Consider the following 17,633-nt stretch of genomic DNA (forward strand, 5'->3'; position numbering starts at 1 on the left):
CAAGAGCCTTGATGTCTAATATTGTTTTTTTGCAGCAAACTGTGTAGCATTTTTGAATTACTTATTTATATTTATACACTATATATTTGTATAGTTTAGGTCAAAGACCGTATAAAATGTTTGCAATGTGATTGTTAGCATTAAGTTAGCATTCTCTATGGGATTGTACATGTCCTTGTTAGCATGGCTAACCTTTGGACTACAGAGAAAGGTTTGAAAGCAGCGCCCCTTGTGTTCAGTGCCGGTATTCCAAAATATCCCAGTACGGCACAAATTTGGTATGAAGGTATGACAATCTAGATACCGCCGAAGCCTACTTAAAACATGCGTTGGTCGCACACTGATGTCAGCGACATCACGTAGCTTTGAGGTTAGAGGGTTGGGCCAGTAACCGAAAGGTTGCTGGTTCGAATACCGGAACCAACAAGATGAAATAAATAAATACATCTGCCACTGTACCCTTGAGCAAGGCACTTCATCCTAAATGCTCCAAGGGTGGCCGTGACCCCAATCCTTGCGGGTGACTTTAAAAATATATAAATATTTTTACCTTTAACTAGGAAAGTGAGTTAAGAACAAATTCTTATTTACAATAACAGCCTACAATGTCTCATGGGGAGTTGGGCAAAAATACACATTTCCATTACACATGTGTGAGTAACAGGACAAATAAACACCACCCAAATAATCATTATTGTATTATTATTACTCACCGGCTCCCAGTAGTTATAGGTCTCGTCACAGTCGGAGATGTTGCTAAGCAACGCTGCACAGAACCGGGCTGACAGAAGACATTTAAATGCAGTGGAACCTTCAGGAGCCCACACCTGGCCTCCTCTACTGACACACCTACACACACGCACAGACAGAGAGAGAGGGAGAGAAAGAGAGAGTGTGAGTCCTACTACAGCTACCCTCCACCAGACCTAAAGAGCAGCGACTTAGCAAAGGTATTGACACACAGACAGACAGACGTGCCGTACCGGGAGAAGATGGAGCCGGAGAAGAAGGCAGACGGTTTAGGTGCCCACGGCCAAATGTGTCTTTTTGTTTGCGTTGTTTGCAACTTATTTCTGTATGTAATGTTGCCGCTACAGTCTCCTATGACCGAAACAAACTTCCAGACATCAAGACTGCGATTACTCACCACGGACTAGCAGAATCCTTTTTTCCTTTCACGACTCTGACGAGCCCGACGCGAAGGATATCCTGCTTCCTCGGGAAAAGGCCCGATCCCTGTGATCTGCGTGAAGTCTGCGTGAAGAGGAGGCGGAGAAAGAGGTGCCGAAGGGAGGGGCTGCCTTCTGAGAATTCGTAGGCGATCAAATAAACCCCCAGTTCCCCCTCATTCTGCTAGCAAACGTACAATCTTTGGAAAATAAAATTGACCCGTTAAGCAGAAGATTAAACTACCAATGGGACATTAAAAAAAACTAATATCTTATGCTTCACGGAGTCGTGGCTGAACGACGACAACGTCAACATACGATGTACCGGCAGGATAGAACAGTGGCGTCTGGTAAGACAAGAGGCGGAGGTCTATGTATTTCTGTAAATAACAACTGGTGCACAATATCTAAGGAAGTCTCAAGCTACTGCTCGCCAGAGGTAGAGTGTCTCATGATAAGCTGTAGACCACACTACCGATCGAGAGAGTTTTCATCTGTATTCCCCGTAGCTGTTTATATACCACCACAGTAAGAGGCTGGCACTAAGACAGCATTGAATGAGTTGTATTCTGCCATAAGCAAACAAGAAAACCCTCACCCAGAAGTGCCACTCTTAGTAGCCAGGGACTTTAATGCAGGGGAATGTGCAACCAGAGGGAAACTAACTCTGGACCACCTTTACTCCACACACAGAGACGCATACAAAGCTCTCCCTCGCCCTAAATTTGGCAAATCTTACCATTATTCTATCTTCCTGATTCCGGCTTACAAGCAAAAATTCAAGCACCAGTGACTAAAAGCAGATGCTAAGCTACATGACTGTTTTGCTAGCACAGACTGCAACATGTTCCGGGATTCCTCCGATGGCATTGAGGAGTCCACCACATCAGTCATTGGCTTCATCAATAAGTGCATCGATGACCTTGTCCCCACAGTGACTGTACGTACATAGAGGTCGACCGATTAATCGGAATGACCGATTAATTAGGGCCGAAGTATTCATAACAATCGGTAATCGCCATTTTTGGACACCGATCATGGCCGATTACATTGCACTCCACGAGGAGACTGCGTGGCAGGCTGACTACCTGTTATGCGAGTGCAGCAAGGGGCCAAGGTAAGGTGCTAGCTAGCGTTAAACGTATCTTGTAAAAAACAATCAATCTTAATATAATAATATAATAATATATGCCATTTAGCTGACGCTTTTATCCAAAGCGACTTACAGTCATGTAACATCTTAACATAATCACTAGTTAACTACACATGGTTGATGATATTACTAGTTTATCTAGCTTGTCCTGCGTTGCATATAATCGATGTGGTGCCTGTTAATTTATCATTGAATCACAGCCTACTTCGCCAAACGGGTGATTTAATAACCGCATTCGCAAAAAAAAGCACTGTCATTGCACCAATGTGTACCTAACCATAAACATCAATGCCTTTCTTAAAATCAATACACAAGTATATATTTTGAAACCTGCATATTTAGTTAATATTGCCTGCTAACATGAATTTCTTTTAACTATGGAAATTGTGTCACTTCTCTTGCGTTCTGTGCAACAGAGTCAGGGTATATGCAGCAGTTTGGGCCACCTGGCTCGTTGAGAACTATGGGAAGACAATTTCTTCCTAACAAAGACAGCCAACGTCGCCAAAACGGGGGATGATTTTCGCATTTGCGAAAAAAAGCACAATCGTTGCACGAATGTACCTAACCATACACATCAATGCCTTTCTTCGTGCGTTTGCCAGCAGCACCTAGCTGTGCTTCAAGCATTGAGCTGTTTATGACTTCAAGCCTATCAACTCCTGAGATTAGGCTGGTGTAACCGATGTGAAATGGCTAGCTAGTTAGCGGTGGTGCGTGCTAATAGCATTTCAATCGGTTACGTCACTCGCTCTGAGACCTTGAAGTAGTTGTTCCCCGAAGCTTTTGTGGAGTGATGGGTAACGCTGCTTCGAGGGTGGCTGTTGTCGATGTGTTCCTGGTTCGAGCCCAGGTGGTCCTCCAACAAATCGGTATCGGTATTGTCGTTGAAAAATCATAAATCGGTTGACCTCTAGTACATACCCCAACCAGAAGCCATGAATTACAGGAAGCATCCGCACTGAGCTAACGGCTAGAGCTGCCGCTTTCAAAGAGCGGGAATCTAAACCGGAAGCTTATAAGAACTCCCAACTATGCCCTCCGACGAACCATCAAACAGGCAAAGCGTCAATACAGGACTAAGATCAAATCCTACTACACTGGCTCTGACACTCCTTGGATGTGGCAGGACTTGCAAACCATTACAGACTACAAAGGGAAGCACAGCCATGAGCCACCCAGTGACACAAGCCTACCAGATGAGCTAAACCACTTCTATGCTCGCTTTGAGGCAAATAACACTAAAACATGCATGAGAGTTACCAGCTGTTCTGGAAGACTGTGTGATCACGCTCTCCCCAGCCGATGTGAGGAACACCTTTAAAACAGGTCAACATTCACAAGGCTGCAGGGCCAAACGGATTACCAGGACGTGTACAGCGAGCTGGCGCTGACCAACTGGAAAGTGTCTTGGCTGACATTTTCAACTTCTCCCTGTCCAAGTCCGCATTTCCAACTTTTTTTTTTAAGCAGACCACCATAGTGCCTGTGCCCAAGAACACTAAGGTAACCTGCCTAAAAGCCTACCGACCAGTAGCACTCACATCTGTAACTATGAAGTGCTTTGAAAGTCTGGTCATGGCTCACATCAACACTATTATCGCAGAAACACTAGACCCACTAATTTCCATACCACCCCAACAGATCCACAGATGACGCAATCTCTATTGCACTCCACACTGCCCTTTCCCACCTAGACAAAAGGAACACCTATGTGAGAATGTTATTAATTGACTACAGCTCAGCGTCCAACACCATAGTGGCCCTCAAAGCCCATCACTAAGCTAAGGACCCTGAGACTAAACACCTCCCTCTGCAACTGGATCCTGGACTTCCTGATGGGCCGCCACCAGGTGGTAAAGGTAGGTAACAACACCTCACTCTGCAACTGGATCCTGGACTTCCTGATGGGCCGCCCCCAGGTGGTAAAGGTAGGTAACAACACCTCCTGCTGCAACTGGATCCTGGACTTCCTGACGGGCCGCCACCAGGTGGTAAAGGTAGGTAACAACATGTCCGGCATGCTGATCCTCAACACAGGGGTCCTTCAGGGGTATGTGCTCAGTCCCCTCCTGTACTCCTGCACTGAGTTTGAAGGTAGACCTTGAAATACATCCACAGGTACACCTCCAATTGACTCAAATTATGTCAATTAGCCTATCAGAAGCTTCAAAAGCCAAGTCTGGATTTGGAGTCACACTCAAAATTAAAGTGGAAAACCACACTACAGGCTGATCCAACTTTGATGTAATGTCCTTAAAACAAGTCAAAATGAGGCTCAGTAGTGTGTGTGGCCTCCACGTGCCTGTATGACCTCACTACAACGCCTGGGCATGCTCCTGATGAGGTGGCGGATGGTCTCCTGAGGGATCTCCTCCCAGACCTGGACTAAAGCATCTGCCAACTCCTGGACAGTCTGTGGTGCAATGTGGCGTTGGTGGATGGAGCGAGACATGATGTCCCAGATGTGCTCAATTGGATTCAGGTCTGGGGAACGGGCGGGCCAGTCCATAGCATCAATGCCTTTCTCTTGCAGGAACTGCTGACACACTCCAGCCACATGAGGTCTAGCATTGTCTTGCATTAGGAGGAACCCAGGGCCAACCGCAACAGCATATGGTCTCACAAGGGGTCTGAGGATCTCATCTCGGTACCTAATGGCAGTCAGGCTACCTCTGGCGAGCACATGGAGGGCTGTGCGGCCCCCCAAAGAAATGCCGTCCCCAAACCATGACTGACCCACCGCCAAACCAGTCATGCTAGAGTATGTTGCAGGCAGCAGAACGTTCTCCACGGCATCTCCAGACTGTTTCACGTCTGTCACGTGCTCAGTGTGAACGTGCTTTCATCTGAAGAGCACAGGGCACCAGTGGCGAATTTGCCAATCTTGGTGTTCTCTGGCAAATGCCAAACGTCCTGCACGGTGTTGGGCTGTAAGCACAACCCCCACCTGTGGACGTCGGGCCCTCATACCACCCTCATGGAGTCTGTTTCTGACCTTTTTGAGCAGACACATGCACATTTGTGGCCTGCTGGAGGTCATTTTGCAGGGCTCTGGCAGTGCTCCTCCTGCTCCTCCTTGCACAGGCGGAAGTAGCGGTCCTGCTGCTGGGTTGTTGCCCCCCTACGGCCTCCTCCACGTTTCCTGATGTACTGGCCTGTCTCCTGGTAGCGCCTCCATGCTCTGGACACTGACACGCTGACAGACACAGCAAACCTTCTTTCCACAGCTCGCATTGATGTGCCATCCTGGATGAGCTGCACTACCTGAGCCACTTGTGTGGGTTGAAGAATCCGTCTCATGTTACCACTAGAGTGAAAGCACCGCCAGCATTCAAAAGTGACCAAAACATCAGCCAGGAAGCATAGGAACTGAGAAGTGGTCTGTGGTTATCACCTGCAGAACCACTCCTTTATTGGGGGTGTCTTGCTAATTGCCTAAAATTTCCACCTGTTGTCTATTCCATTTGCACAACAGCATGTGAAATGTATTGTCAATCAGTGTTGCTTCCTAATTGGACAGTTTGATTTCACAGAAGTGTGATTGACTTGGAGTTACATTGGGTTGTTTAAGTTTTCCTTTTATTTTTTTGAGCAGTGTATATCACTACTCTGGATGGTTCTGAATATGTGGACAACTACAAATACCTAGGTGTCTGTTTAGACTGTAAACTCTCCTTCCAGACTCACATTAAACATCTGCAATCCAAAATTAAATCTAAAATCGGCTTCCTATTTTGCAACAAAGCATCCTTCACTCATGCTGCCAAACATACCCTCGTAAAACTGACTATCCTACCAATCCTTGACTATGGCGATGTCATTTACAAAATAGCCTCCAACATTCTACTCAGCACATTGGATGCAGTCTATCACAGTGCCTTCCGTTTTGTCACCAAATCCCCATATACTACCCACTGCGACCTGTATTCCCTGTAATGCTCTCGTTGGCTGGCCCTCGCTTCATACTCGTCGCCAAACCCACTGGCTCCAGGTCATCTATAAGTTCATGCTTGGTAAAGCCCCGCCTTATCTCAGCTCACTGGTCACCATAGCAGCACCCACCCGTAGCACGCGCTCCAGCAGGTCTATTTCACTGGTCACCATAGCAACACCCACCCGTAGCACGCGCTCCAGCAGGTATATGTCACTGGTCACCCCCAAAGCCAATTCCCCCTTTGGCTGCCTTTCCTTCCAGTTCTCTGCTGCCAATGACTGGAACGAATTGCAAAAATCACTGAAGCTGGAGACTCATATCTCCCTCACTAACTTTAACCATCAGCTATATGAGCAGCTTATAGATTACTGCACCTGTACATAGCTCATCTGTAAATAGCCCACCCAACTACCTCATCCCCATATTGTTATTTATTTTATTGACATTTTTTAGCTTCTTTGCACCCCAGTATCTCTACTTGCACATTCATCTTCTGCACATCTATCACTCCAGTGTTTACTTGTACTTGTAATTACTTCGCCACTACGGCCTATTTATAGCCTTACCTCCCTAACCGTATTTAATTTGCACACACTGTATATAGACTTTTCTATTGTGTTATTGACTGCACGTTTGTTTGTCCCATGTGTAACTCTGTGCTGTTGTTTGTGTCACACTGCTTTGCTTTATCTTGGACAGGTCGCAGTTGTAAATGAGAACTTGTTCTCAACTGGCTTACCTAGTTAAATAAAGGTGATTATTATTATTTTTTTAAATGTATGGGTATATATATATATATATATATTTACCAAAAAAAGATATGGGGGATTGGAAATAATGCGGACAATTACAATGATCCACCCCTAAAAAAATACAATTAACATGGTCCAAGCACACCAAGACAGTCGTGAAGAGGGCACGACAAAACCTATTCCCTCTCAGCAGACTGAAAAGATTTGTCATGGGTCCTCAGATCCTCAACAGTTTCTACTGCTGCACCATTGAAAGCATTCTGACTGGTTGTATCACTGCCTTGTATGGCAACTGCTCGGTCTCTGACCGCAAGGGCACTACAGAGGGAAGTGCGAATGGCCCAGTACATCACTAGGGCGAAGCTTCCTTCCATCCAGGAGGTGTCAGAGGAAGGGCCTAAAAATGGTCAAATACTCCAGCCACCCTAGTCATAGACTGTTCTCCCTGCTACCGCACGGCAAGCTGAACCGGAGCACCAATTCTAGGTCCCAGAGGCTTCCAAACAGCTTCTACCCATAAGACCCCTGAACATCTCGTCAAATGGCTACCCAGACTATTTGCATTGCCTCCCTCACCCTCTTTACACCACTGCAGCGCTCTATTGTTATCTATGCTAACCGGTGCCCACGCACATTGACGCTATTGTCATTTTACTGCTGCTCTTTAAATGACTTGTTACTTTTCTCTCTTATTCGTATGCATATATATTTTATTTTAAACTGCATTGTTGGTTAATGCTCGTATGTTGTATTCGGCGCATGTGACTAATACAATTTCATTTCATTTGAAGATATAACACGGAGCATGCGCAGTGTGGAGCGTCACTTGGAAAACGTCATCCTTAATGCGAGTCTCAGACTGGACAAGCTGAAAAACTCCAGGTACAAATAAATACACACTGACCTCTGAGTTACAAGACCAACTGTAGAAGCTGTGTCTGTCAGAGAAGAAGAAAACATTGTATTTGTCAGAAGGGTCGGCTGGCTGCAGCTAAATTCAGTGTAGATGGAAGCAGCGGCAGACGGAATAAATAAACTGAAGAAGAGTGACAGAGATGAAGATAGATAGCTAACTACTGACTGTGGCTAATTAGCTTCGAGACTGGCGGATACAACTAACTTAAAACACGTCCTGTATAAACGCAATGTTTCACAAGCAATACTCACGTTTAGCAACATATGGGTTGGTTGCCACTGACAGTGCAGTGAGCCAACATTAGCTAGCTGACTGAGCATTGACCCAATAGCTAATCACTACCGGCAACATGTACTGTACTCACTCAGTCCGAGTGTCGGGGGGTTTGGTCTCCTCTCCGGCCTTCTCCTCTCTCTGCACCCGGGTTTCGCTCAGTAGATTCCCGCTGTTATTGGCATCTTGTCTACTGACTCGTCGCGTTTTTTGCTTAGCTCCCTTAGCCGCCATGTCTACTACTGGCGCTCCGGTGCCTCGCCTTGTCCTCAATATGGTGTTTTATGGCAAAGGGCACCGCCATGTTTAGTGATGGCAAGTTAACGAGTGTAGACTGCGTGCTGTTCTGGACATCCCTGAAAGCTACAATTACAGCAAGAAGCCACGAGGAGGTGTGTAATATGATGGTGTCCTTTCCGTCTCATTATTCAACAAAAAGTAGGGAGGAATGTTGAGCGAACGTGGAGAGAGTTGATAAATCATAAAACATGGCCAGGAAACAGATGATCATGTTGAGGAGCCGAGAGACAGTTGATGACATATTCTTATTCATTTCCTTTACACTTGTGTGTGTATAAAGTAGCTGTTCTGAAATGGTTAGATTACTTGTTAGATATTACTGCATGGTCGGAACTAGAGGCACCAGTGTAACGGATAGCTTGGTTAGCGTTTCAATTGGGACGTCACTTGCTCTGAGACCTCGAAGTAGTAGCGGATTATGTGGAGCGATGGGTAACGATGCTTCGAGGGTGACTGTTATTGATGTGTGCAGAGGGTCCCTGGATTTCGCTACACTCGCAATAACATGTATGTGTATGTGACCAAATACATTTTATTTGATTTGGAAATACTTTATACTTTTTATCAAATAATTTATTTACAGTACTCGTCAAAAGTTTGGACAAAAATGTTGCAGAGTTACTGTCATGTTACTGAGTTGGACTTGTTGCAGAGTTACTGTCATGTTACTGAGTTGGACTTGTTGCAGAGTTACTGTCATGTTACTGAGTTGGACTTGTTGCAGAGTTACTGTCATGTTACTGAGTTGGACTTGTTGGACTTGTTGCAGAGTTACTGTCTTGTTGCTGAGTTGGACTTGTTGCAGAGTTACTGTCATGTTACTGAGTTGGACTTGTTGCAGAGTTACTGTCATGTTACTGAGTTGGACTTGTTGCAGAGTTACTGTCATGTTACTGAGTTGGACCTGTTGCAGAGTTACTGTCATGTTACTGAGTTGGACTTGTTGCAGAGTTACTGTCATGTTACTGAGTTGGACTTGTTGCAGAGTTACTGTCATGTTACTGAGTTGGACTTGTTGCAGAGTTACTGTCATGTTACTGAGTTGGACTTGTTGCAGAGTTACTGTCATGTTACTGAGTTGGACTTGTTGCAGAGTTACTGTCATGTTACTGAGTTGGACTTGTTGCAGAGTTACTGTCATGTTACTGAGTTGGACTTGTTGCAGAGTTACTGTCATGTTACTGAGTTGGACCTGTTGCAGAGTTACTGTCATGTTGCTGAGTTGGACCTGTTGCAGAGTTACTGTCATGTTGCTGAGTTGGACCTGTTGCAGAGTTACTGTCATGTTACTGAGTTGGACTTGTTGCAGAGTTACTGTCATGTTACTGAGTTGGACCTGTTGCAGAGTTACTGTCTTGTTGCTGAGTTGGACCTGTTGCAGAGTTACTGTCACGTTGCAGAGTTACTGTCAAGTTGCAGAGTTACTGTCACGATGCAGAGTTACTGTCACGTTGCAGAGTTACTGTCACGTTGCAGAGTTACTGTCATGATGCAGAGTTACTGTCACGATGCAGAGTTACTGTCATGTTGCTGAGATAGACTTGTTGCAGAGTTACTGTCATGTCGATGAGTTGTCCCTATTCTCCTCTCTTATCCCAAAGTTGTGGCTGCAGCCATCTTACAATGAGGGGATTCCTGAGGCTGCAGCCATAATACTATGAGGGGATTCCTGAGGCTGCAGCCATAATACTATGAGGGGATTCCTGAGGGCTGCAGCCATATTACAATGAGGGGATTCCTGAGGCTGCAGCCATAATACTATGAGGGGATTCCTGAGGCTGCAGCCATAATACTATGAGGGGATTCCTGAGGCTGCAGCCATAATACAATGAGGGGATTCCTGAGGCTGCAGCCATAATACAATGAGGGGATTCCTGAGGCTGCAGCCATAATACAATGAGGGGATTCCTGAGGCTGCAGCCATAATACTATGAGGGGATTCCTGAGGGCTGCAGCCATATTACAATGAGGGGATTCCTGAGGGCTGCAGCCATATTACAATGAGGGGATTCCTGAGGGCTGCAGCCATAATACTATGAGGGGATTCCTGAGGCTGCAGCCATAATACTATGAGGGGATTCCTGAGGCTGCAGCCATATTACTATGAGGGGATTCCTGAGGCTGCAGCCATAATACAATGAGGGGATTCCTGAGGGCTGCAGCCATAATACAATGAGGGGATTCCTGAGGGCTGCAGCCATATTACTATGAGGGGATTCCTGAGGGCTGCAGCCATATTACAATGAGGGGATTCCTGAGGCTGCAGCCATAATACAATGAGGGGATTCCTGAGGGCTGCAGCCATATTACAATGAGGGGATTCCTGAGGGCTGCAGCCATATTACAATGAGGGGATTCCTGAGGCTGCAGCCATATTACAATGAGGGGATTCCTGAGGGCTGCAGCCATATTACAATGAGGGGATTCCTGAGGCTGCAGCCATATTACAATGAGGGGATTCCTGAGGGCTGCAGCCATAATACAATGAGGGGATTCCTGAGGGCTGCAGCCATATTACAATGAGGGGATTCCTGAGGCTGCAGCCATATTACAATGAGGGGATTCCTGAGGCTGCAGCCATAATACAATGAGGGGATTCCTGAGGGCTGCAGCCATATTACAATGAGGGGATTCCTGAGGGCTGCAGCCATATTACTATGAGGGGATTCCTGAGGGCTGCAGCCATATTACTATGAGGGGATTCCTGAGGCTGCAGCCATATTACAATGAGGGGATTCCTGAGGCTGCAGCCATAATACAATGAGGGGATTCCTGAGGGCTGCAGCCATATTACAATGAGGGGATTCCTGAGGGCTGCAGCCATATTACAATGAGGGGATTCCTGAGGGCTGCAGCCATAATACTATGAGGGGATTCCTGAGGGCTGCAGCCATATTACTATGAGGGGATTCCTGAGGGCTGCAGCCATATTACAATGAGGGGATTCCTGAGGCTGCAGCCATAATACTATGAGGGGATTCCTGAGGCTGCAGCCATAATACAATGAGGGGATTCCTGAGGGCTGCAGCCATAATACAATGAGGGGATTCCTGAGGGCTGCAGCCATATTACAATGAGGGGATTCCTGAGGGCTGCAGCCATATTACAATGAGGGGATTCCTGAGGCTGCAGCCATAATACAATGAGGGGATTCCTGAGGCTGCAGCCATAATACAATGAGGGGATTCCTGAGGCTGCAGCCATATTACAATGAGGGGATTCCTGAGGCTGCAGCCATATTACAATGAGGGGATTCCTGAGGGCTGCAGCCATATTACAATGAGGGGATTCCTGAGGCTGCAGCCATAATACAATGAGGGGATTCCTGAGGGCTGCAGCCATATTACAATGAGGGGATTCCTGAGGGCTGCAGCCATATTACAATGAGGGGATTCCTGAGGCTGCAGCCATATTACAATGAGGGGATTCCTGAGGCTGCAGCCATAATACAATGAGGGGATTCCTGAGGGCTGCAGCCATATTACAATGAGGGGATTCCTGAGGGCTGCAGCCATATTACTATGAGGGGATTCCTGAGGGCTGCAGCCATATTACTATGAGGGGATTCCTGAGGCTGCAGCCATATTACAATGAGGGGATTCCTGAGGGCTGCAGCCATAATACAATGAGGGGATTCCTGAGGGCTGCAGCCATATTACTATGAGGGGATTCCTGAGGGCTGCAGCCATATTACTATGAGGGGATTCCTGAGGGCTGCAGCCATAATACTATGAGGGGATTCCTGAGGGCTGCAGCCATATTACTATGAGGGGATTCCTGAGGGCTGCAGCCATATTACAATGAGGGGATTCCTGAGGCTGCAGCCATATTACTATGAGGGGATTCCTGAGGCTGCAGCCATAATACAATGAGGGGATTCCTGAGGGCTGCAGCCATAATACAATGAGGGGATTCCTGAGGGCTGCAGCCATATTACAATGAGGGGATTCCTGAGGCTGCAGCCATATTACAATGAGGGGATTCCTGAGGCTGCAGCCATATTACAATGAGGGGATTCCTGAGGCTGCAGCCATAATACAATGAGGGGATTCCTGAGGCTGCAGCCATATTATGATGAGGGGATTCCTGAGGGCTGCAGCCATATTACAATGAGGGGATTCCTGAGGCTGCAGCCATAATACAATGAGGGGATTCCTGAGGCTGCAGCCATAATACAATGAGGGGATTCCTGAGGGCTGCAGCCATATTATGATGAGGGGATTCCTGAGGGCTGCAGCCATAATACAATGAGGGGATTCCTGAGGCTGCAGCCATATTACAATGAGGGGATTCCTGAGGCTGCAGCCATATTATGATGAGGGGATTCCTGAGGCTGCAGCCATATTACAATGAGGGGATTCCTGAGGGCTGCAGCCATATTAGCAAAGTTTTGTTTTCTCTTAGACGTCATGGGACACCCTACAGTCATCAACACAGTCTGACCACAGACCTCCAGACAGGGCTGCTTTCTCTCTGTAACACACTCACTCGCACTGTATTGAAGAATGTGTGCATGTGTGTGTCTTTGTGTGTCTCTCTATGTGTGTCTCTGTGTGTGTCTCTATGTGTGTCTCTGTGTGGGTCTCTGTGTGGGTCTTTGTGTGGGTCTCTGTGTGTGTCTCTGTGTGGGTCTCTGTGTGGGTCTCTGTGTGTGTCTCTATGTGTGTCTCTGTGTGGGTCTCTGTGTGGGTCTCTGTGTGGGTCTCTGTGTGGGTCTCTGTGTGTGTCTCTGTGTCTGTCTCTGTGTCTGTCTCTGTGTGGGTCTCTGTGTGTGTCTCTGTGTGTGTCTCTATGTGTGTCTCTGTGTGTGTCTCTGTGTCTGTCTCTGTGTGGGTCTCTGTGTGTGTCCTGTCCTCTTTCTAGACAGTGGGCGGAGTGTGCTGCTGTGGGACTGGAGGGGTGGGGGGGGCTTCTGTGGGCCTGAACAGAGATGTCCTCTTTCTAGACAGTGGGCGGAGTGTGCTACTCTGGGACCGGAGAGGGGGGTTCTGTGGGCCTGAACAGAGCTGTGTGTGTTTTCCTCTCCTTCTTAGCCTCTATTCAGACAGCAGAGCAGCAGAGAGAGAGAAGCAGAGTAAAGGAGAGAAAGATGTCCGCTCGAGGAGTGTGTGTGTGGGGTGTTGTGTTTTTGTGTGTTGTGTCTGTCTGTCAGGCCGGAAGACAGATGCCCAAACTCTCCAACAAGAAACTGTGTGCCGACGCTGAGTGTAGCCGTGAGTACAGATATAAATACAGCTACAGTACTACTAAAACTAAACTGCTACTATACTACAGTACTACTAAAACTATACTGTTACTATACTACAGTACTACTAAAACTAAACTGCTACTATACTACAGTACTACTAAAACTATACTGCTACTATACTACAGTACTACTAAAAATATTATGTTACTATACTACAGTACTACTAAAACTATACTGTTACTATACTACAGTACTACTAAAACTATACTGTTACTATACTACAGTACTACTAAAACTATACTGTTACTATACTACAGTACTACTAAAACTATACTGCTACTATACTACAGTACTACTAAAACTATACTGTTACTATACTACAGTACTACTAAAACTATACTGTTACTATACTACAGTACTACTAAACTAACTATACTACAGTACTACTAAACTAACTATACTGTTACTATACTACCGTACTACTAAACTATACTGTTACTATACCACAGTACTACTAAAACTATACTGCTACTATACTACAGTACTACTAAAACGATACTGTTACTATACTACAGTACTACTAAACTATAATGTTACTATACTACCGTACTACTAAACTATACTGTTACTATACTACAGTACTACTAAAACTATACTGCTACTATACTACAGTACTACTAAAACTATACTGTTACTATACCACAGTACTACTAAACTAACTATACTACAGTACTACTAAAACTATACTGTTACTATACTACAGTACTACTAAACTAACTATACTACAGTACTACTAAACTATAATGTTACTATACTACCGTACTACTAAACTATACTGTTACTATACTACAGTACTACTAAAACTATACTGCTACTATACTACAGTACTACTAAAACTATACTGTTACTATACCACAGTACTACTAAAACTATACTGTTACTATACTACAGTACTACTAAAACTATACTAAGCGGTCTTCATTAAAGTAATTAAAGTAAAGGGGATTCTATTGAGGGGATATACTTTATTTAGCACACAGGATGACTTTTTTCTCTTTTGAGATCATTTCCTTATTCATTTCTAGCCAGATGTAAAATGTTCCTGTGAAGGAGAATGAGAGTAGGTGAGAGAGAGAAAAAAGGGTGGGGGAGAGAGAGAGAGAGAGAGAGAGAGAGAGAGAGAGAGAGAGAGTGAGAGCATACTTAAATTCCCACAGGACACCGGATAAGACAGGAGAAATACTCTGACGATACCCCCGGACAGGGCAAAAAAGCAGTAAAACCTTGAAATCAGCCCTATCCTTAACAGCAAGCCAGTGTAGAGAGACTAGCACTGGAGTAATATGATAAACATTTTTGGTTCTAGTCAAGATTCTAGCAGCCGTGTTTAGCACTAACTGAAGTTTATTTAGTGCTTTATCCGGGTAGCCGGAAAGTAGAGCATTGCACTAGTCTAACCTGGGCAGAAGATTTCTGATTTTTGCAATGTTTCGTAGATGGAAAAAAGCTCTCCTTGAAACAGTCTTGATATGTTCGTCAAAGGAGAGATCAGGGTCCAAAGTAACGCCGAGGTCCTTCACAGTTTTATTTGAGACGATTGTACAACCATCAAGATTAATTGTCAGATTCAACAGAAAATCTATGTGTTATTTGGGACTTAGGACTAACATCTCTGTTTTGTTCGAAGTTTAAAAGTAGAACATTTGCCGCCATCTACTTCCTTATGTCTGAAACACAGGCTTCCAGGGAGGGCAATTTAGGGGCTTCACCATGTTTCATTGAAATGTACATCTGTGTGTCATCCGCATAGCAGTAAAAGTTAACATTGTTTCCTAAAACAGAGGCTTCAGGAACACCGACATTTACAGTTGAGGACGAACCATCTACAGAGACAAACTGATATCTTTCCGACAGATAAGATCTAAACCAGTCCAGAAATTGTCCGTGTAGACCAATTTGGGTTTCCAATCTCTCCAAAAGAATGTGGTGATCGATGGTATCAAAAGCAGCACTAAGGTTTAGGAACACGAGGACAGATGCAGAGCCTCGGTCTGACGCCATTAAAAGGTCATTTACCACCTTCGCAAGTGCAGTCTCAGAGCTATGATGGCGTCTAATTCCTGACTGAAGCGTTTCGTATACATTGTTTGTCTTCAGGAAGGCAGTGAGTTGCTGCGCAACAGCTTTTTCTAGCAGGGTCCGTAATTTGCTTTCTAATGATCATGATCTTTTCGTCAAAGAAGTATATATATATATATATATATATATGCCATTTAGCAGACGCTTTTATCCAAAGCGACTTACAGTCATGTGTGCATACATTCTACGTATGGGTGGTCCCGGGAATCGAACCCACTACCCTGGCGTTACAAGCGCCATGCTCTACCAACTGAGCTACAAAAGGAAGTAAAAGCCATCTTCTCTTGGGGAAATGCTGCTTTTTAGTTAACTTTTCGACAGTTTGAAAAATACATTTTAGATTGTTCTTATTTTCCTCAATTAAGTTGTAAAAATAGGATGATCGAGCAGCAGTCAGGGCTCTTCGATACTGCACGGTACTGTCTTTCCAAGCTAGTCGGAAGAATTCCAGTTTGGTGTAGCGCCATTTTCGTTCCAATTTTCTGGAAGCTTGCTTCAGGGCTCGGTTATTTTCTGTATACCAGGGAGCTAGTTTCTTATGACAAATGTTTTTTGTTTTAGGGGTGTGACTGCATATAGGGTTAAAGTTTAAATTGAGGTCCTCAGTTAGGTGGTTAACTGGTTTTTGTACTCAGATGTCCTAGGTTCGGTGGAGTCTAGAAAGGCATCTAGGAATCTTTGGGTTGTCTGAGAATTTATGGCACGGCTTTTAAAGATCCTTGGTTGGGGTCTGATCAGAATATTTGTTGTGATTGCAAACGTAATAAAATGGTGGTCCGATAGTCCAGGATTATGAGGAAAAACATTAAGATCCACAACATTTATTCCAAGGGACAACACTAGGTCCAGAGTATGACTGTGGCAGTGAGTATGTCCAGAGACATGTTGGACAAATCCCACTGAGTCTATGATGGCTCGAAAGCCTTTTGAAGTGGGTCTGTGGACTTTTCCATGTGAATATTAAAATCACCAAAAATAGAATATTATCTGCTATGACTACAAGGGAACTCAGTGAGGAACGCTGCATATGGCCCAGGAGGCCTGTAAACAGTAGCTATAAAAAGTGATTGAATAGGCTGCATATATTTCATGACTAGAAGCTCAAAAGACAAAAACTGAGTAATTTTTGCTGTCGTAAATGTTAGCAACACCTCCACCTTTGCGGGATGCGCGGGGGATATGGTCACTAGTGTAACCAGGAGGAGAGGCCTCATTTAACACAGTAAATTCATCAGGCTTAAGCCATGTTTCAGTCAGGCCAATCACATCAAGATTATGATCAGTGATTAGTTCATTGACTATAACTGCCTTTGAAGTGAGGGATCTAACATTAAGTAGCCCTATTTTGAGATGTGAGATATCACAATCTATTTCAATAATGTCAGGAATGGAGGAGGTCTTTATTCCAGTGAGATTGCTAAGGCGATTACTGCCATGTTTAGTTTTGCACAACTAGATCGAGGCACAGACACAGTCTCAATGGGGATAGCTGAGCTGACTACACTGACTGTGTGGGTGAGTCCCAGAAAGAGGGCCAATTATCTACAAATTCTATCTTTTGGGAGGGACAGAAAACAGTTTTCAACCAGCGGTTGAGTTGTGAGACTCTGCTGTCGAGCTCATCACTCCCCCTAACTGGGAGGGGGCCAGAGACAATTACTCGATGCCGACACATCTTTCTAGCTGATTTACACGCTGAAGCTATGTTGCGCTTGGTGACCACTGACTGTTTCATCCTAACATCGTTGGTGCCGACGTGGATGACAATATCTCGATACTCTCTACACTCGCCGGTTTTAGCTTTAG

At 45.2% G+C, this 17,633-nt stretch overlaps 2 protein-coding genes and 1 long non-coding RNA gene across 31 annotated transcripts in view; 1 reads left to right on the top strand and 2 right to left on the bottom strand.

Annotated features, from left to right (window-relative positions):
• alg9 (ALG9 alpha-1,2-mannosyltransferase) overlaps positions 1–8,562 on the bottom strand; it is a 79,094-nt gene extending 70,532 nt beyond the window's left edge. For 17 of the 29 annotated variants that reach the window (XR_008146753.1, XR_008146751.1, XR_008146752.1 and 14 more), the window contains exons 1-2: positions 8,292–8,561; positions 714–849 (exon numbers count right to left, since the gene is read on the bottom strand). Coding sequence is in view for 20 of the 29 variants with exons in the window: in XM_052529178.1 (XP_052385138.1) it covers positions 714–849; positions 8,292–8,434 (279 nt within the window). In the remaining 9 variants the exon portion in view is untranslated. Of the gene's footprint in view, positions 1–713; positions 850–1,147; positions 1,305–8,291 lie in introns of those variants that run through there. The other 12 variants (XR_008146758.1, XR_008146757.1, XR_008146756.1 and 9 more) reach the window with 4 other exon arrangements.
• Positions 8,563–8,603: 41 nt separating this feature from the next.
• Positions 8,604–9,851, bottom strand: LOC127933014 (uncharacterized). Its single transcript, XR_008146767.1, has 3 exons — positions 9,801–9,851; positions 9,441–9,692; positions 8,604–9,404 (listed from the first exon to the last, which is right to left on the bottom strand). It is a non-coding gene; the product is annotated as an uncharacterized LOC127933014 (long non-coding RNA).
• Positions 9,852–13,509: 3,658 nt separating this feature from the next.
• LOC118379053 (melanoma-derived growth regulatory protein-like) overlaps positions 13,510–17,633 on the top strand; it is a 28,833-nt gene continuing 24,709 nt past the window's right edge. Inside the window, exon 1 of the mRNA XM_052529195.1 lies at positions 13,510–13,713. Within this exon, the coding sequence (XP_052385155.1) occupies positions 13,590–13,713 (124 nt within the window). The 5' untranslated portion in view covers positions 13,510–13,589. The remainder of the gene's footprint in view (positions 13,714–17,633) is intronic.

This window comes from Oncorhynchus keta, chromosome 11 (assembly GCF_023373465.1).
Source record: "Oncorhynchus keta strain PuntledgeMale-10-30-2019 chromosome 11, Oket_V2, whole genome shotgun sequence".
Classification (NCBI taxonomy): Eukaryota; Metazoa; Chordata; class Actinopteri; order Salmoniformes; family Salmonidae; genus Oncorhynchus; species Oncorhynchus keta.